Source organism: Aulonocara sp. 'chitande type north' Nkhata Bay, linkage group LG4 (genome assembly GCF_057382095.1).
Source record: "Aulonocara sp. 'chitande type north' Nkhata Bay isolate Kocher_YH1m ecotype deep benthic linkage group LG4, A_spYH_male_GT1.1, whole genome shotgun sequence".
NCBI classification, from domain to species: Eukaryota; Metazoa; Chordata; class Actinopteri; order Cichliformes; family Cichlidae; genus Aulonocara; species Aulonocara sp. 'chitande type north' Nkhata Bay.
Window position 1 is genome coordinate 27,791,442 of NC_141347.1, and position 17,620 is coordinate 27,809,061.

General features: G+C 41.4%; 5 protein-coding genes, 2 long non-coding RNA genes and 1 pseudogene across 8 annotated transcripts; 5 read left to right on the plus strand and 3 right to left on the minus strand.

Moving 5' to 3' along the window:
- Nucleotides 1–2,688: 2,688 nt before the first annotated feature.
- LOC147332847 (hemoglobin subunit beta-A-like) lies at nucleotides 2,689–4,647 on the plus strand (annotated as a pseudogene). The gene is made up of 3 exons (XR_015128943.1): nucleotides 2,689–3,945; nucleotides 4,145–4,362; nucleotides 4,438–4,647. The product of XR_015128943.1 is annotated as a hemoglobin subunit beta-A-like (transcript).
- A 1,031-nt stretch (nucleotides 4,648–5,678) lies between these two features.
- Nucleotides 5,679–6,481, minus strand: LOC147332848 (hemoglobin subunit alpha-A-like). The gene is made up of 3 exons (XM_086289614.1): nucleotides 6,338–6,481; nucleotides 6,028–6,235; nucleotides 5,679–5,910 (listed from the first exon to the last, which is right to left on the minus strand). The coding sequence occupies exons 1-3, from the start codon at nucleotides 6,430–6,432 to the stop codon at nucleotides 5,782–5,784; spliced, it is 432 nt and encodes a 143-aa protein (XP_086145740.1). The 5' UTR covers nucleotides 6,433–6,481; the 3' UTR covers nucleotides 5,679–5,781.
- A 904-nt stretch (nucleotides 6,482–7,385) lies between these two features.
- Nucleotides 7,386–8,292, plus strand: LOC147332849 (hemoglobin subunit beta-A-like). The gene is made up of 3 exons (XM_086289615.1): nucleotides 7,386–7,545; nucleotides 7,736–7,958; nucleotides 8,046–8,292. The coding sequence occupies exons 1-3, from the start codon at nucleotides 7,454–7,456 to the stop codon at nucleotides 8,175–8,177; spliced, it is 447 nt and encodes a 148-aa protein (XP_086145741.1). The 5' UTR covers nucleotides 7,386–7,453; the 3' UTR covers nucleotides 8,178–8,292.
- Nucleotides 8,293–9,760: 1,468 nt separating this feature from the next.
- LOC147332850 (uncharacterized) lies at nucleotides 9,761–10,729 on the plus strand. The gene is made up of 3 exons (XR_015128843.1): nucleotides 9,761–9,984; nucleotides 10,191–10,408; nucleotides 10,484–10,729. It is a non-coding gene; the product is annotated as an uncharacterized LOC147332850 (long non-coding RNA).
- Nucleotides 10,730–11,212: 483 nt separating this feature from the next.
- On the minus strand, nucleotides 11,213–12,028 carry LOC147332851 (hemoglobin subunit alpha-A). Its single transcript, XM_086289616.1, has 3 exons — nucleotides 11,874–12,028; nucleotides 11,564–11,771; nucleotides 11,213–11,444 (listed from the first exon to the last, which is right to left on the minus strand). The coding sequence occupies exons 1-3, from the start codon at nucleotides 11,966–11,968 to the stop codon at nucleotides 11,316–11,318; spliced, it is 432 nt and encodes a 143-aa protein (XP_086145742.1). The 5' UTR covers nucleotides 11,969–12,028; the 3' UTR covers nucleotides 11,213–11,315.
- An 899-nt stretch (nucleotides 12,029–12,927) lies between these two features.
- Nucleotides 12,928–13,841, plus strand: LOC147332852 (hemoglobin subunit beta-A-like). Its single transcript, XM_086289617.1, has 3 exons — nucleotides 12,928–13,084; nucleotides 13,274–13,496; nucleotides 13,584–13,841. The coding sequence occupies exons 1-3, from the start codon at nucleotides 12,993–12,995 to the stop codon at nucleotides 13,713–13,715; spliced, it is 447 nt and encodes a 148-aa protein (XP_086145743.1). The 5' UTR covers nucleotides 12,928–12,992; the 3' UTR covers nucleotides 13,716–13,841.
- Nucleotides 13,842–15,151: 1,310 nt separating this feature from the next.
- LOC147332853 (uncharacterized) lies at nucleotides 15,152–16,265 on the plus strand. The gene is made up of 3 exons (XR_015128844.1): nucleotides 15,152–15,521; nucleotides 15,728–15,945; nucleotides 16,021–16,265. It is a non-coding gene; the product is annotated as an uncharacterized LOC147332853 (long non-coding RNA).
- A 484-nt stretch (nucleotides 16,266–16,749) lies between these two features.
- LOC147332854 (hemoglobin subunit alpha-A) lies at nucleotides 16,750–17,565 on the minus strand. The gene is made up of 3 exons (XM_086289618.1): nucleotides 17,411–17,565; nucleotides 17,101–17,308; nucleotides 16,750–16,981 (listed from the first exon to the last, which is right to left on the minus strand). The coding sequence occupies exons 1-3, from the start codon at nucleotides 17,503–17,505 to the stop codon at nucleotides 16,853–16,855; spliced, it is 432 nt and encodes a 143-aa protein (XP_086145744.1). The 5' UTR covers nucleotides 17,506–17,565; the 3' UTR covers nucleotides 16,750–16,852.
- Nucleotides 17,566–17,620: the final 55 nt, after the last annotated feature.

Here is a 17,620-nt window from a genome sequence, read left to right on the forward strand (position 1 = left end):
ACACCCCTGAACACAGTAGTCAAAAGAGAAAGACACATCCTCCCAGCAGTAGATCAAACACTAGCGATGATGAAAGATGCTAAAGTGTTCACAAAGCTCGACGCCCGGTCTGGATTCTGGCAAATTCCGCTCACGCCAGAGTCAAGGCCACTCACTACCTTCATCACGCCTTTTGGAAGGTTTCAGTTCAACCGCCTTCCTTTTGGCATTGCATCGGCGCCGGAACATTTCCAAAGGCGAATGTCACAGATGCTGGAAGATTTTGAAGGGGTGATTTGTCACGCCGATGATGTGCTTGTATACGGCAGAGACAGGCAGGAGCACGACCAGAGGTTGCACTGTGTGCTCCAAATGTTTCATAAGGAGGGTCTCACTCTGAATGAGAAGTGTGAGTTTGCTAAAAGTCAAATAATCTTTGTGGGACACAAAGTGTCAGCAACAGGCATTGAGGCTGATCCCAACAAGATAACAGCAATCCAGCAGCTGCCGCAGCCTCAGAGTGTGGAAGATGTGCGCCGTCTCATGGGCATGGCCAACTATCTTGCCAAGTTTATGCCACAATTAGCCACAATCACCACACCATTAAAGGAACTGCTAAAAGACAGAAATGACTGGATATGGGCGGAGCCACAGGAAACAGCATTTAGGAGACTAAAAGGGATATTAAGCTCTCCAGAAGTGCTCGCTCAGTACTCCAACTCAGCAGATACACGAGTCGCTGCAGATGCATCGCCATACGGTGTCGGGGCTGTTCTCACTCAGAAACAGTCTGACAACTCCTGGCGACCGGTCACATATATCTCAAGAGGTCTCACAGACACAGAGAAACGCTACGCGCAGATAGAAAAGGAGGCACTAGCTGTAACGTGGGCGTGTGAACGACTGTCATCTTACCTCATGGGCTTACAGTTCACTCTAATCACAGATCACAAACCCCTGGTCCCTCTTCTGAGCACAAGAGGCCTGGATGACCTGCCTCCACGCATCCTGAGATTCCGCCTCAGGCTGCTGCGCTTTACTTTCACCATTGTCCATGTTCCAGGGAAAAACCTTGTCACTGCTGATGCTCTCTCACGAGCACCGCTGGCAGGGCCTCCTTCTGCTGGGGATCTTCAGCTGGAAAAAGAGGTGGAGGTTTTCGTGGACGGTGTAGTTTCCCATCTCCCAGCAACAGATAAAAGGCTGGAGGAGATTAAGTTGGCGCAGGAAATGGATGACCTGTGTAGAAAGGTGGTGTATCAATGTGGGACAGGCTGGCCAGAAAAAGGTAAACTAGATCCAGAGTTAAAGGGATACTGGCAATACAGAATGGACTTCAATCTAGTCCATGGTCTTCTCATGAAAGGGGAGAGACTTGTGATACCACCTCAAATGAGAGCGGAGGTTTTGTCACGTTTGCATGAAGGCCACCAGGGCGTTTCAAAATGCAGGGCCAGAGCAAAAGAGTCTGTGTGGTGGCCGGGCATCTCAACCCAAATACGTCAAATGGTAGACAGGTGCGAAACATGTCAAAAACATAGGTTACAGTGCCGTGAACCAATGCTGGCAACTCCTGTTCCCGACCGCCCATGGCAAAAAGTCGGCATGGATCTGTTCGAGTGGTCAAAGAAACACTTCCTGCTGATTATTGATTTTTTCTCAAGGTACATTGAGATAGCTGAACTGAGACACACAACTGCAGAGGTCACTATTAATGCTGTAAAAGAAGCCTTTGCAAGATATGGTGTTGCCGAGACTGTGGTATCGGATAACGGGCCGCAATTTTCATCAGAACAGTTCAAGCACTTTGCCAAAGAGTACCAGTTCGCACATGAAACGAGCAGCCCTAGGTACCCCCAAGCCAACGGGGAGGCAGAACGCGCTGTTCGTACCATTAAAGACTTGTGGAAAAAGGACTGTGACTACACCAGAGCACTGCTAGCGTACAGGGCCACCCCACTGGAACATGGGCTCTCGCCGGCGCAGTTGCTTATGGGGAGACACCTGCGGACCACGCTGCCACAGGCTGTGGCAAAGCTGGTGCCAAGGTGGCCTGACCTACAGGCTTTTCGAAAAAAAGATGAGGAGGGGAGGCGTGAGCAGGCAAAACACTACAACCGCAGACATAGAGTCAGACCACTTCCGGAACTATCGTCAGGACAGAAAGTGTGGATTACCACGGAAGGAACTACCGGAGCAGTAGTTGGACCTGCCAGTGCTCCCAGATCCTATGTGGTAGAGACAGACAGGGGTTTTCTGAGGAGAAATAGGAGCCACCTCAGACCAACAGGGACTATTACCAGATCTGGTCGAGTGGTGAGACCTCCTGAAAGACTGGATGTGTAATTCTCTGAAGTTATCCATTCATGCCCTATTCAAAGCTGGGTTAAGCTGTCAGAGATGTTTACAATAATGTGTTTTGTTTAAATGTAAGTGAACAAATGAGGGATGTGTATAATTTCCACGTTTCATGATGTTCCCCATTTCTGTTCTAGTGAGCTGTTTGAGACGTTATGAAGTATGTCTTTAGCTAGAAGGAGGAGGTGTAGCGGTAGACTACTGTTCCCATAAGGCTGTGTGTGGGGGGAGCTTCCGGGTTACGAGTAAAGTTGGAACACATCACCCGAACACGCTGCGTCCAGTGTCATCATTTATACGATAGCGACGAATGCATTAAAGAACTGATGTCAGTATGAAGGGGCTGTTAGGATGCCTGGGTCGTCGACCCAGGGTTTTTGAGTTTATGATATTATTTATACTGTCTAGTTTTTGGTTTCTTTGAGTTCTGTCTTATGGCTTAGGTCTCTGTCTTCTTTAGTTGCTCTGTCTCCCCTATCACCTGCATCCCCTTGTCTAGTTCGCGTCTATGTGTATCTTAAGTTCCTATATCCCCGTGTTCAGTCAGTGTTTGTGTCTGCCCTGTTCCCACGTCTCTGTTCCCTTTGTAGTGCCTGCATGTGAGTCTGTGTCTTTGTTCAGTCTGTGTTATGTGTTTCCTGTTTTACTTTGAAGGTCTCAGTCTTTTCTCAGTGTGTTCAGGTTACGCTTCTTTGGTCTCGTCAGTTCTGATTTGCCCCAGCTGTGTTTCCCTTCTGTTACTCATTTCCTGATTGCTCCCTCTGTGTATTTAAGCCCTGTGTTTCTTAGTGTCTGTGTCGCGAGCTACCGGTTTCCTAGCTGTGTGTTCTGTCATTTCTCTAGTTTAAGTTTGTTTTGAGTTTTTTCAGTTATGTTATATTTTGAGTATTAAATTAAAGCCTTTTTTGAGTTCACGTCTGTCTCTGGAGTCTGCACCTTGGGTCCTATTCCTGCCTGCACACAGCCTTAACCTAACAGGGGCATGCAGTCTAAAGGAATAGTGGCAAAATTGCTAATGAACGGGAAAAAAATCTATATAAATTAAAAAGTTAGAGTTAAAAACACACTTCAACATATTAGATGCTCATATGTGCAGGTGCTGAGAGAAAAATAACAAATGAAGAAAATGTTTTGGGGTTTTTGAGCTTTTCTCCTTATGCAAAAATCACACCTTCAAAATCAGTTAAATTCTGCCTTACATTTTATCATATTCATTTACAATTAGGTTTATTGGTAAATGAATATTCGACACTGAATGGCGTCGAACAATTGATGTCGAGTTGATGGTGTTTTTAATGTTTCATGTTCTTGTCTTTTTTCTGTTCTTTTCCCAGTCTTCTGGCAAAAATTATATCTGACTTATTAACAGCCTTTGTCCTTGGTTCTGATCCAATCAGATGCTTCCGGACTAAGAGGGGTGGTAGCGGCCAATTAATAAAGTCCTCCAAAAGGGACCTATGTTTTGTGAACGAAGACTAATTTCAGCGAAGCTGGAGAAAATCTTATTTCTAACAATATGGTCGAGTGGACAGGTGCTGAGCTCAGCGCGATCACATACCTGTGGGGAAAGATTTATGTGGCTGAAATTGGCACCCAGGCCCTGAGCAGGTGAGTTACGTTAGATGATAATTTAACGACGCCTATTGGTATCTCCAAATTAATTATTCTTGTTTTTACATGCCTTGTTATTTACCGCATGATAACAGAATTTGTTTTTGGTTTGTTTTCGTTTTGTTTTTATTAATCTGCCACAGAAAACAACTTAATTCAACCGAAATAAAAGAAAAAGTAAAACTCTTTATTTCAGGCTTCTGATTGTGTAACCTTGGACTCAGAGATACTTCCAAGTCTTTGGCAACCTGTCCACCAATGCTGCCATTATGTGAAACCACAAACTAGCCAAGCACGGAAGGACTGTGATGGTTGGTCTGGAAAATGCTGTGAAGAACAACATTAAGCAGACCTACGCCAAAACTGAGCGTTATGCACTCTGAGTAGCTCCGTGTTGATCCTGACAACTTCAGGGTATGTGATCTGAGACTTTTTCCACCAGTGATAATGATGAAGCATGCCATTATTATTGTTTCCCTTTCATTTTAGGTGCTTTCTGAAATTGTCGCTTTTTGTGTAGCCTCCAAGTTTGGACCTCAAGTCTTCGCCCCTGATGTCCAGATGACCTGGCAGACATTCCTCGCTGTGGTCGTCTCTGCCTTGGGCAAACAGTACCACTGAACTTGTGGAATTATAGTTCATATTCATAACCAAATAATTTACAGCAGTGTTTCCGTTTAGCGCTTCGAAGCTGATGCATGTGACAAATAAATTTCCAGTTAAATAAAATTCTCTTTGTGTGATCATTTTCAATTGCATTTTGTTTTTCTACTCAAGCCTTCCAAGAGCAGATTTTTACAAGGGATTGTGCACTTATACTGAAAATGTTCATGATAGTAGTAATAATAATAATAGTAATAATAATAATAGAAATATTAATAAGGGTGGTGTCATTTCTTTTTAACTCAGCCAGTAAGTTGTAGTTAGAATTATCCATGTTGTATTATCTGAAATTAAAACCTCCTAAGCTCATTCTTATAAAAGCGTCTATATTTTACTTCTTATCTTTGCAAAGGGTGACGCTGCCGGTTTCTATTTAGTCCGTTTCAAAATGTGCACTTTGATATAAATGGGTGAGGTCGCGTGACATTATTGATAACAGTGCATCAAAAATACTGTTGGTTATAGTTGTGGACCATGATAAAGGATTTGAAATATTGTGTACATTACATTACGTTGCACTGTCCACTTTCTGCTTCAACATAACAAATTTCCCTCGTGTGGGGCTAATAAAGGTTATCTTATCCTATTAAATTCTTTTAATCCAAGAATCCAAAAAGGGTTTCTTCCACGTGTTCGGTAAGATAAGCAGAAAATGGATATGTATTAGAAGAAGAAAAAAGAAGCTTATTTTGTATAATTATATACAATGTTCATTACTTGTGTGTTCAGAAAAAGTATATAAAATGCCAAATCAAACTGTTTAATATCACGCCATGCTTAATGAATGAAATCCTTGTATACACATTACTATTTACTACCCATTTAAGCAAAGCTTTGGGGTAATTCCTCCACTATAAAGTAAAACGAATATTCAGTGCAAAATGTTAGAAGGTTAAATTTGCATTTAACACAACTGTATGTTCATTTCTGATTGAATTTTCTCTTTTCCTATGCTCCCACACCCCCTTCTGTCACTACAATATTATTAATTTAATTTCTTAACACACCCCTGCAATTATATCAAAAGTGAATAGTGTAGGGATGCAGACAAAGAAGAAAGGACCAGCTTCCAGAGTTTATTATATTTATTAACGGAGCCCTGCCATTTTAAGAGGTTTTATTGACATTACTGTAGATGACAGGCTTCAGGGGCTCCGGAGTTGCCGGATTTTAGCGGTATTTCTCGGACAGAGCGAGAGCCAAGTTCTGGAGGAACTTGTCAACGGAGACGTGGACTTCGGGAGTGAAGTCTGCGGGGAAGAACATGCCCACGCACAAGATGAGGTTGTGAGCAAGGATCTGTGAGGCAAAAAACACATGCATATGTTAGGTCGAAAAGTCTATATTGCCTCTTGACTAATGGTAATCTGTCTACAACGTGATCATTGTTGCGTGGATGTTACTGGGTGAGCTCACCCTGAAGTTGGCAGGGTCCACTCTGAGCTTGAAAGCGTGGAGCTCGCTGAGGGCAGACAGACCTCCAGTAAGGTCGTCAATCTTTGACACAGCGTCTCCAATGGCCGCCATGATGGTGGCACCATGCTTTTTCACCTGCGCAGAGCTTGGACTCAGATCGGACCAGTGAGAAAAGTAGATCTTGGTCTGGGGATAAGCAGTCAGCATCCTGTAAAATATATATTCAAATGATGGAAATATGAATAAGTACTTACTAATTAATTAAAACTATGAATGAATAAAGAATGAAAAGAAAGGGGCTCAATACAACCTCCCCAGTGCCTCTCCTCCAATCTCAGCTGACTTCGGGGCCACTTTGGCCCAGAAGTTCCTCACCACGGCCTTGTCCTTTCCAGAGAGACTCATGTCTGCGTTTTCTTCAGTTGTCTTCTGAACTGAAAGTGTTGACTATTTGTCACTATCATTTTTATATAACACCAAAATGGACCACACCCAGTATCACATTTAAACCACACCTCTGCGATAAAGAAAAAAATCCAGCACTTTCCGAGGTATTTCTTGAGATAAAAGTTAACGCCCCTCCTTGTTTTTAAGATATGACTTATTTTGTTGGGGAAGAAACTAATATATTTATCCCTTAAAGAAATTATTAAATAGCAAGAGGTTGTTGAAAAAGCAATGTGATATTTTATAAAATAATGTCCGAAGTGTAAAATATGAAACAAGTGGCAAATAATCTCTCGCTGCCAAACGCTCGTTTGGTCTCAAGAGAGAATTAGAGAATTAGATGACAACATAAGCACTCACAGAATGACACCACATAATCAAAAATTAAGATATTTTTTACCAAAATCTTGGTAAGTAATCATATCCGAGGCATGATGTGAGATATAAAAGGATGACTGGTTGTTGCGCTTCATGTGGGACTGCACAGCACCTTTATCCTTTGTATCCTATTTATTAGAGGTTGGAGAATTGTTCTCAAATAAAATAGGCTACATTTCTTTACTAGAGATGTGTGTTGCATATATATATATACACATCAGAAACGGGTATTTACCCTACTTTCAGGCCAGCTTGTTGGGATCTGATCACTTACGAAAGATCAGAAATCACTTTCGAGGTTTAAATGTTTTTTACTGTACGTATAGGTTAAAAACAGTCTATAAAGACCTGTAGTCTATAATTCTTATACTTATTTCTACATTTGTTACATAAAAATATGTGTTTGCGTTTTTTCCTTATAATCTGGTAAAGATTATCTTACTCATGGGCAACAACCCAAAAGCCTGACGGCTATAGTCCAATCAGATGCTTCCAGGACGAAGAGGTGTGGCACTATGTAATTAATAAAAAGCTCCCGAAGATCGGCGTTTGCGAAAAGGTTTCTGATCACAAGCTACGTGAAAACCTTTACGCTGTCAAAATGGTCGAGTGGACAGATGCTGAGCGCAAGGCCATCATAGGCCTTTGGGGGAAAATCGATGTGGGGGAAATCGGTCCCCAGGCCCTCAGCAGGTAACCTGCAGCTCATTGCAATTTAGAAACACATTTATGTATTGAGTGACTTTCTCTTCCTATAATCTTAAAACCGAACTGAAACCAATGCATCTACACGTATGTTTGTCTTTTTAGATTAAAATGCTTTTTTTTTTTTTAATTATATGCATTAAAATTGTCATTTTTTCTGTCTCTTGTCTTATTCCAGGCTTCTGATTGTGTGCCCCTGGGGTAAGAGATACTTCAAAGAATTTGGAGACCTGTCCACCAACGCTGCCATTATGGGAAACCCCAAAGTGGCACAGCACGGGAAGACCGTGATGGGTGGTCTGGAAAATGCTGTGAAGAACTTGGACAACATCACTAAGACCTACGCCAAACTGAGCACTATGCACTCTGAGAAGCTCCACGTGGATCCCGATAACTTCAGGGTATGTCCCCACCAGTACCAAGAAACATTTATCACTATTAGATCAGGAGTAATTCTTTAATTATTTTGTCCAACTCTCTCACTTTAGGTGCTCGCTGAATGCATCAGCCTGTGTGTGGCCGCTAAGTTTGGTCCCAGCGTCTTCACCGCTGAGGTCCAGGAAGCCTGGCAGAAGTTTTTGTCCGTGGTCGTTTCTGCCCTGGGTAGACAGTACCACTAAATCTCTGGAGTGCCAGTTCATCAAAGATGTGCAACAGTCATAAAAGTGATTTTAAAATCGTATCTCTTTAACTCTGTTGCCATATGCACTAATAAAAAAAATAAATTAAATTATAACAAACTCAAACTCATTCTCTGTGCGATCATTTCAGGTGTTCTTATACCCGACAATACAACACTATGAACCGTTTAGTGTCATTTTAATTTAGACTGTCTTCAAAAACAACATTAATGACTTTCTTAATTAAGAAATATGCCCCGACTCATTCATTATTTACGTTTCTTTGTCCTTAGTTTGTGTTTAAGTTTTGTGAACGAAGACTAATTTCAGCGAAGCTTGAGAAAATCTTATCTATCAATATGGCCGAGTGGACAGGCGCTGAGCTCAGCGCGATCACGTCCCTGTGGGCAGTGGCGGTCCTAGCCTGTTTGGCGCCTCGGGCGAGCACTCCCTCTGCCGCCGCCCCCCCCCCCCCCCCCCCACACACACACACACACATAAAACATATTAAGGATTGTACATTAACATAAAACTGTTGTCGAAATTCACCAGAGAAACACACACACACACACACATGAAGAGAGGGAGAGTATGCATTGTATGCAAACGGCTACCAAACAGCCATCATAATTCGTCATATAATGAGAACAGGACAAATCAACAATTCACAATGACTAATTAATATTATATTATTGGATATATTGTTTGGAGTTTAGTCTGTTACTGTTACTATTTTTACAATTTCTTCTTGGAGCAACTGTAACCCACATAATTTTCTTAGGGATTAATAAAGTATTCTGATCCTGATTGTTTTAAGATGACCCGCCATATCTTTTGCTCGTTCCTCCTTCTCTTCTTTTCTATTTTTTCTAAACTGAGCACCTGATGGCTTTGAACTTTTCTTGTCCATCTTCCATTGGTTTTAATTTTGCACTCCAGTATGAGCACAAATCCCCCAACTCGAGGATCACCACAACATAACCTAATAGACCTACACCTTAGTTCACAGATTCACTTTGTCTAGGGTTTATTTCTGGGATTTCACACAACCCAGGATTCAAATCATGAATACATAATGGGATTGGATTTACATCATTATGAACCCGTTTCCACGGGTTGTGTGTGAGACATTAAATATTCAAAATATAAAATATAATAAATTTTAAATTGTTATTGATCCCATTACCCCGAGTCTTTAAGTGTATATTTATTTTCTTACTCTTCTTATATTTATTGTTTGTTTTCTTGCACTGCTGTAACTGGAGCCTCGTCGTCTCTCTATATACTTGACTGTATGTAGCGGAGATGACAATAAAGTTTACTTTGACTTCAGCAGCGAGCAGGCGCACCGAAGGCTCTCGCGCTCACTTTTCATGTATAGAATTTCGAAAAAACATCGGTGCAAATTATAAGTCTGTATCATAATGTCTGGTGTTTTCGTGTTTGTTGTTTTGTTTTTATTTTGTTTTATTTTGCGAGTTATTAGATGCTGCTCCAGCCAGCCAGAGACTCCCCCGCCGCCCCGCCCTTTCCTCCCTGCGCCGCAAGCAGCAGGCGCACCTCGCAAACGGAGGGCGCCCTTACTCCCAGCAAATGGGCGATAGAAAACCGATCGGTGCCTATGCCATTACCAATATGCGCTGGCTGATGTCGGGGCAGCATGAGTAGGCTACGAGCATTTTTTTTTTTTTTTTTTTGCCGATGCCCGTGATGCCGCCCCCCACCAAGATGCCGCCCGTATCAAAAACCGCTACTGCTTGTGGGGAAAGATGTATGGGGCTGGAATTGGCGCCTAGGCCCTGAGCAGGTGAGTTATGTTGGATGACGATTTAGCGACGCTTTATTGGTATCATCAAATTAATTATTCTTGTTTTTACATGCCTTGTTATTTACCGCATGATAACAGGATATTTCTTTTGTTTGTTTTCGTTTTGTTTTTATTAATCTGGCACAGAAAACAACTTAATGCAATCGAAATAAAAGAAAAAGTAAAATTGAGACTCTTTATTTCAGGCTTCTCATTGTGTATCAGTGGACTCAGAGACACTTCCAACTCTTTGGCAACCTGTCCACCAATGCTGCCATTATGTGAAACCACAAACTAGCCAAGCACGGAAGGACTGTGATGGTTGGTCTGGAAAATGCTGTGAAGAACAACATTAAGCAGACCTACGCCAAAACTGAGCGTTATGCACTCTGAGTAGCTCCGTGTTGATCCTGACAACTTCAGGGTATGTGATCTGAGACTTTTTCCACCAGTGATAATGATGAAGCATGCCATTATTATTGTTTCCCTTTCATTTTAGGTGCTTTCTGAAATTGTCGCTTTTTGTGTGGCCTCCAAGTTTGGATCTCAAGTCTTCGCCCCTGATGTCCAGATGACCTGGCAGACATTCCTCGCTGTGGTCGTCTCTGCCTTGGGCAAACAGTACCACTGAACTTGTGGAATTATAGTTCACATTCATAACCAAATAATTTACAGCAGCGCTTCCGTTTAGCGCTTCGAAGCTGATGCATGTGACAAATAAATTTCCAGTTAAATAAAATTCTCTTTGTGTGATCATTTTCAATTGCATTTTGTTTTTCTACTCAAGCCTTCCAAGAGCAGATTTTTACAAGGGATTGTGCACTTATACTGAAAATGTTTATGAGAGTAATAATAATAATAGTAATAATAATAATAATGATAGTAATATTAACAAGGGTGGTGTCATTTCTTTTTAACTCAGCCAGTAAGTTGTAGTTAGAATTATCCATGTTGTATTATCTGAAATTAAAACCTCCTAAGCTCATTCTTAAAAAGGCGTCTATATTTTACTTCTTATCTTTGCAAAGGGTGACGCTGCCGGTTTCTATTTTGTCCGTTTCAAAATGAACACAACTGTATGTTCATTTCTGATTGAATTTTCTCTTTTCCTATGCTCCCACACCCCCTTCTGTCACTACAATATTATTAATTTAATTTCTTAACACACCCCTGCAATTATGTCAAAAGTGAATAGTGTAGGGATTCAGACAAAGAAGAAAGGACCAGCTTCCAGAGTTTATTATATTTATTAACGGAGCCCTGCCATTTTAAGAAGTTTTATTGACATTACTGTAGATGACAGGCTTCAGTGGCTCCGGAGTTGCCGGGTTTTAGCGATATTTCTCGGACAGAGCGAGAGCCAAGTTCTGGAGGAACTTGTCAACGGAGACGTGGACTTCGGGAGTGAAGTCTGCGGGGAAGAACATGCCCATGCACAAGATGATGTTGTGAGAAAGGATCTGTGAGGCAAAAAACACATGCATATGTTAGGTCGAAAAGTCTATATTGCCTCTTGACTAATGGTAATCTCTGTCTACAACGTGATCATTGTTGCGTGGATGTTACTGGGTGAGCTCACCCTGAAGTTGGCAGGGTCCACTCTGAGCTTGAAAGCGTGGAGCTCGCTGAGGGCAGACAGACCTCCAGTAAGGTCGTCAATCTTTGACACAGCGTCTCCAATGGCCGCCATGATGGTGGCACCATGCTTTTTCACCTGCGCAGAGCTTGGACTCAGATCGGACCAGTGAGAAAAGTAGATCTTGGTCTGGGGATAAGCAGTCAGCATCCTGTAAAATATATATTCAAATGATGGAAATATGAATAAGTACTTACTAATTAATTAAAACTATGAATGAATAAAGAATGAAAAGAAAGGGGCTCAATACAACCTCCCCAGTGCCTCTCCTCCAATCTCAGCTGACTTCGGGGACACTTTGGCCCAGAAGTTCCTCACCACGGCCTTGTCCTTTCCAGAGAGACTCATGTCTGCGTTTTCTTCAGTTGTCTTCTGAACTGAAAGTGTTGACTATTTGTCACTATCATTTTTATATAACACCAAAATGGACCACACCCAGTATCACATTTAAACCACACCTCTGCGATAAAGAAAAAAATCCAGCACTTTCCGAGGTATTTCTTGAGATAAAAGTTAACGCCCCTCCTTGTTTTTAAGATATGACTTATTTTGTTGGGGAAGAAACTAATATATTTATCCCTTAAAGAAATTATTAAATAGCAAGAGGTTGTTGAAAAAGCAATGTGATATTTTATAAAATAATGTCCGAAGTGTAAAATATGAAACAAGTGGCAAATAATCTCTCGCTGCCAAACGCTCGTTTGGTCTCAAGAGAGAATTAGAGAATTAGATGACAACATAAGCACTCACAGAATGACACCACATAATCAAAAATTAAGATATTTTTTACCAAAATCTTGGTAAGTAATCATATCCGAGGCATGATGTGAGATATACCGTAAAAGGATGACTGGTTGTTGCGCTTCATGTGCGACTGCACAGCACCTTTATCCTTTGTATCCTATTTATTAGAGGTTGGAGAATTGTTCTCAAATAAAATAGGCTACATTTCTTTACTAGAGATGTGTGTTGCATATATATATATACATCAGAAACGGGTATTTACCCTACTTTCAGGCCAGCTTGTTGGGATCTGATCACTTACGAAAGATCAGAAATCACTTTCGAGGTTTAAATGTTTTTTACTGTACGTATAGGTTAAAAACAGTCTATAAAGACCTGTAGTCTATAATTCTTATACTTATTTCTACATTTGTTACATAAAAATATGTGTTTGCGTTTTTTCCTTATAATCTGGTAAAGATTATCTTACTCATGGGCAACAACCCAAAAGCCTGACGGCTATAGTCCAATCAGATGCTTCCAGGACGAAGAGGTGTGGCACTATGTAATTAATAAAAAGCTCCCGAAGATCGGCGTTTGCGAAAAGGTTTCTGATCACAAGCTACGTGAAAACCTTTACGCTGTCAAAATGGTCGAGTGGACAGATGCTGAGCGCAAGGCCATCATAGGCCTTTGGGAGAAAATCGATGTGGGGGAAATCGGTCCCCAGGCCCTCAGCAGGTAACCTGCAGCTCATTGCAATTTAGAAACACATTTATGTATTGAGTGACTTTCTCTTCCTATAATCTTAAAACCGAACTGAAACCAATGCATCTACACGTATGTTTGTCTTTTTAGATTAAAATGCATTTTTTTTTTTAATTATATGCATTAAAATTGTCATTTTTTCTGTCTCTTGTCTTATTCCAGGCTTCTGATTGTGTGCCCCTGGGGTAAGAGATACTTCAAAGAATTTGGAGACCTGTCCACCAACGCTGCCATTATGGGAAACCCCAAAGTGGCACAGCACGGGAAGACCGTGATGGGTGGTCTGGAAAATGCTGTGAAGAACTTGGACAACATCACTAAGACCTACGCCAAACTGAGCACTATGCACTCTGAGAAGCTCCACGTGGATCCCGATAACTTCAGGGTATGTCCCCACCAGTACCAAGAAACATTTATCACTATTAGATCAGGAGTAATTCTTTAATTATTTTGTCCAACTCTCTCACTTTAGGTGCTCGCTGAATGCATCAGCCTGTGTGTGGCCGCTAAGTTTGGTCCCAGCGTCTTCACCGCTGAGGTCCAGGAAGCCTGGCAGAAGTTTTTGTCCGTGGTCGTTTCTGCCCTGGGTAGACAGTACCGCTAAATCTCTGGAGTGCCAGTTCATCAAAGATGTGCAACAGTCATAAAAGTGATTTTAAAATCGTATCTCTTTAACTCTGTTGCCATATGCACTAATAAAAAAAATAAATTAAATTATAACAAACTCAAACTCATTCTCTGTGCGATCATTTCAGGTGTTCTTATACCCGACAATACAACACTATGAACCGTTTAGTGTCATTTTAATTTAGACTGTCTTCAAAAACAACATTAATGACTTCTTAATTAAGAAATATGCCCCGACTCATTCATTATTTACGTTTCTTTGTCCTTAGTTTGTGTTTAAGTTTTGTGAACGAAGACTAATTTCAGCGAAGCTTGAGAAAATCTTATCTATCAATATGGCCGAGTGGACAGGCGCTGAGCTCAGCGCGATCACGTCCCTGTGGGCAGTGGCGGTCCTAGCCTGTTTGGCGCCTCGGGCGAGCACTCCCTCTGCCGCCGCCCCCCCCCCCCCCCCCCCACACACACACATAAAACATATTAAGGATTGTACATTAACATAAAACTGTTGTCGAAATTCACCAGAGAAACACACACACACACACACATGAAGAGAGGGAGAGTATGCATTGTATGCAAACGGCTACCAAACAGCCATCATAATTCGTCATATAATGAGAACAGGACAAATCAACAATTCACAATGACTAATTAATATTATATTATTGGATATATTGTTTGGAGTTTAGTCTGTTACTGTTACTATTTTTACAATTTCTTCTTGGAGCAACTGTAACCCACATAATTTTCTTAGGGATTAATAAAGTATTCTGATCCTGATTGTTTTAAGATGACCCGCCATATCTTTTGCTCGTTCCTCCTTCTCTTCTTTTCTATTTTTTCTAAACTGAGCACCTGATGGCTTTGAACTTTTCTTGTCCATCTTCCATTGGTTTTAATTTTGCACTCCAGTATGAGCACAAATCCCCCAACTCGAGGATCACCACAACATAACCTAATAGACCTACACCTTAGTTCACAGATTCACTTTGTCTAGGGTTTATTTCTGGGATTTCACACAACCCAGGATTCAAATCATGAATACATAATGGGATTGGATTTACATCATTATGAACCCGTTTCCACGGGTTGTGTGTGAGACATTAAATATTCAAAATATAAAATATAATAAATTTTAAATTGTTATTGATCCCATTACCCCGAGTCTTTAAGTGTATATTTATTTTCTTACTCTTCTTATATTTATTGTTTGTTTTCTTGCACTGCTGTAACTGGAGCCTCGTCGTCTCGTCTCTCTATATACTTGACTGTATGTAGCGGAGATGACAATAAAGTTTACTTTGACTTCAGCAGCGAGCAGGCGCACCGAGGGCTCTCGCGCTCACTTTTCATGTATAGAATTTCGAAAAAACATCGGTGCAAATTATAAGTCTGTATCATAATGTCTGGTGTTTTCGTGTTTGTTGTTTTGTTTTTATTTTGTTTTATTTTGCGAGTTATTAGATGCTGCTCCAGCCAGCCAGAGACTCCCCCGCCGCCCCGCCCTCTCCTCCCTGCGCCGCAAGCAGCAGGCGCACCTCGCAAACGGAGGGCGCCCGTACTCCCAGCAAATGGGCGATAGAAAACCGATCGGTGCCTATGCCATTACCAATATGCGCTGGCTGATGTCGGGGCAGCATGAGTAGGCTCCGAGCATTTTTTTTTAATTTTTTTTTGCCGATGCCCGTGATGCCGCCCCCCACCAAGATGCCGCCCGTATCAAAAACCGCTACTGCTTGTGGGGAAAGATGTATGGGGCTGGAATTGGCGCCTAGGCCCTGAGCAGGTGAGTTATGTTGGATGACGATTTAGCGACGCTTTATTGGTATCATCAAATTAATTATTCTTGTTTTTACATGCCTTGTTATTTACCGCATGATAACAGGATATTTCTTTTGTTTGTTTTCGTTTTGTTTTTATTAATCTGGCACAGAAAACAACTTAATGCAATCGAAATAAAAGAAAAAGTAAAATTGAGACTCTTTATTTCAGGCTTCTCATTGTGTATCAGTGGACTCAGAGACACTTCCAACTCTTTGGCAACCTGTCCACCAATGCTGCCATTATGTGAAACCACAAACTAGCCAAGCACGGAAGGACTGTGATGGTTGGTCTGGAAAATGCTGTGAAGAACAACATTAAGCAGACCTACGCCAAAACTGAGCGTTATGCACTCTGAGTAGCTCCGTGTTGATCCTGACAACTTCAGGGTATGTGATCTGAGACTTTTTCCACCAGTGATAATGATGAAGCATGCCATTATTATTGTTTCCCTTTCATTTTAGGTGCTTTCTGAAATTGTCGCTTTTTGTGTGGCCTCCAAGTTTGGATCTCAAGTCTTCGCCCCTGATGTCCAGATGACCTGGCAGACATTCCTCGCTGTGGTCGTCTCTGCCTTGGGCAAACAGTACCACTGAACTTGTGGAATTATAGTTCACATTCATAACCAAATAATTTACAGCAGCGCTTCCGTTTAGCGCTTCGAAGCTGATGCATGTGACAAATAAATTTCCAGTTAAATAAAATTCTCTTTGTGTGATCATTTTCAATTGCATTTTGTTTTTCTACTCAAGCCTTCCAAGAGCAGATTTTTACAAGGGATTGTGCACTTATACTGAAAATGTTTATGAGAGTAATAATAATAATAGTAATAATAATAATAATGATAGTAATATTAACAAGGGTGGTGTCATTTCTTTTTAACTCAGCCAGTAAGTTGTAGTTAGAATTATCCATGTTGTATTATCTGAAATTAAAACCTCCTAAGCTCATTCTTAAAAAGGCGTCTATATTTTACTTCTTATCTTTGCAAAGGGTGACGCTGCCGGTTTCTATTTTGTCCGTTTCAAAATGAACACAACTGTATGTTCATTTCTGATTGAATTTTCTCTTTTCCTATGCTCCCACACCCCCTTCTGTCACTACAATATTATTAATTTAATTTCTTAACACACCCCTGCAATTATGTCAAAAGTGAATAGTGTAGGGATTCAGACAAAGAAGAAAGGACCAGCTTCCAGAGTTTATTATATTTATTAACGGAGCCCTGCCATTTTAAGAAGTTTTATTGACATTACTGTAGATGACAGGCTTCAGTGGCTCCGGAGTTGCCGGGTTTTAGCGATATTTCTCGGACAGAGCGAGAGCCAAGTTCTGGAGGAACTTGTCAACGGAGACGTGGACTTCGGGAGTGAAGTCTGCGGGGAAGAACATGCCCATGCACAAGATGATGTTGTGAGAAAGGATCTGTGAGGCAAAAAACACATGCATATGTTAGGTCGAAAAGTCTATATTGCCTCTTGACTAATGGTAATCTCTGTCTACAACGTGATCATTGTTGCGTGGATGTTACTGGGTGAGCTCACCCTGAAGTTGGCAGGGTCCACTCTGAGCTTGAAAGCGTGGAGCTCGCTGAGGGCAGACAGACCTCCAGTAAGGTCGTCAATCTTTGACACAGCGTCTCCAATGGCCGCCATGATGGTGGCACCATGCTTTTTCACCTGCGCAGAGCTTGGACTCAGATCGGACCAGTGAGAAAAGTAGATCTTGGTCTGGGGATAAGCAGTCAGCATCCTGTAAAATATATATTCAAATGATGGAAATATGAATAAGTACTTACTAATTAATTAAAACTATGAATGAATAAAGAATGAAAAGAAAGGGGCTCAATACAACCTCCCCAGTGCCTCTCCTCCAATCTCAGCTGACTTCGGGGACACTTTGGCCCAGAAGTTCCTCACCACGGCCTTGTCCTTTCCAGAGAGACTCATGTCTGCGTTTTCTTCAGTTGTCTTCTGAACTGAAAGTGTTGACTATTTGTCACTATCATTTTTATATAACACCAAAATGGACCACACCCAGTATCACATTTAAACCACACCTCTG

What these genes read in the sequence shown, in the direction of transcription:
- LOC147332852 (XM_086289617.1), top strand. Translation starts at nt 12,993, where the DNA reads ATGGTCGAGTGGACAGATGCTGAGCGCAAGGCCATCATAGGCCTTTGG. An exon ending in GGTCCCCAGGCCCTCAGCAG is followed by an intron (nt 13,085 to 13,273) that starts GTAACCTGCAGC and finishes GTCTTATTCCAG; the next exon opens with GCTTCTGATTGTGTGCCCCT. An exon ending in TGGATCCCGATAACTTCAGG is followed by an intron (nt 13,497 to 13,583) that starts GTATGTCCCCAC and finishes CTCTCACTTTAG; the next exon opens with GTGCTCGCTGAATGCATCAG.
- LOC147332848 (XM_086289614.1), bottom strand. Translation starts at nt 6,432, where the DNA reads ATGAGTCTCTCTGGAAAGGACAAGGCCGTGGTGAGGAACTTCTGGGCC. An exon ending in GGAGGAGAGGCACTGGGGAG is followed by an intron (nt 6,236 to 6,337) that starts GTTGTATTGAGC and finishes TATATTTTACAG; the next exon opens with GATGCTGACTGCTTATCCCC. An exon ending in TGGACCCTGCCAACTTCAGG is followed by an intron (nt 5,911 to 6,027) that starts GTGAGCTCACCC and finishes TTTGCCTCACAG; the next exon opens with ATCCTTGCTCACAACCTCAT.
- LOC147332849 (XM_086289615.1), top strand. Translation starts at nt 7,454, where the DNA reads ATGGTCGAGTGGACAGATGCTGAGCGCAAGGCCATCATAGGCCTTTGG. An exon ending in GGTCCCCAGGCCCTCAGCAG is followed by an intron (nt 7,546 to 7,735) that starts GTAACCTGCAGC and finishes GTCTTATTCCAG; the next exon opens with GCTTCTGATTGTGTGCCCCT. An exon ending in TGGATCCCGATAACTTCAGG is followed by an intron (nt 7,959 to 8,045) that starts GTATGTCCCCAC and finishes CTCTCACTTTAG; the next exon opens with GTGCTCGCTGAATGCATCAG.
- LOC147332854 (XM_086289618.1), bottom strand. Translation starts at nt 17,505, where the DNA reads ATGAGTCTCTCTGGAAAGGACAAGGCCGTGGTGAGGAACTTCTGGGCC. An exon ending in GGAGGAGAGGCACTGGGGAG is followed by an intron (nt 17,309 to 17,410) that starts GTTGTATTGAGC and finishes TATATTTTACAG; the next exon opens with GATGCTGACTGCTTATCCCC. An exon ending in TGGACCCTGCCAACTTCAGG is followed by an intron (nt 16,982 to 17,100) that starts GTGAGCTCACCC and finishes TTTGCCTCACAG; the next exon opens with ATCCTTTCTCACAACATCAT.
- LOC147332851 (XM_086289616.1), bottom strand. Translation starts at nt 11,968, where the DNA reads ATGAGTCTCTCTGGAAAGGACAAGGCCGTGGTGAGGAACTTCTGGGCC. An exon ending in GGAGGAGAGGCACTGGGGAG is followed by an intron (nt 11,772 to 11,873) that starts GTTGTATTGAGC and finishes TATATTTTACAG; the next exon opens with GATGCTGACTGCTTATCCCC. An exon ending in TGGACCCTGCCAACTTCAGG is followed by an intron (nt 11,445 to 11,563) that starts GTGAGCTCACCC and finishes TTTGCCTCACAG; the next exon opens with ATCCTTTCTCACAACATCAT.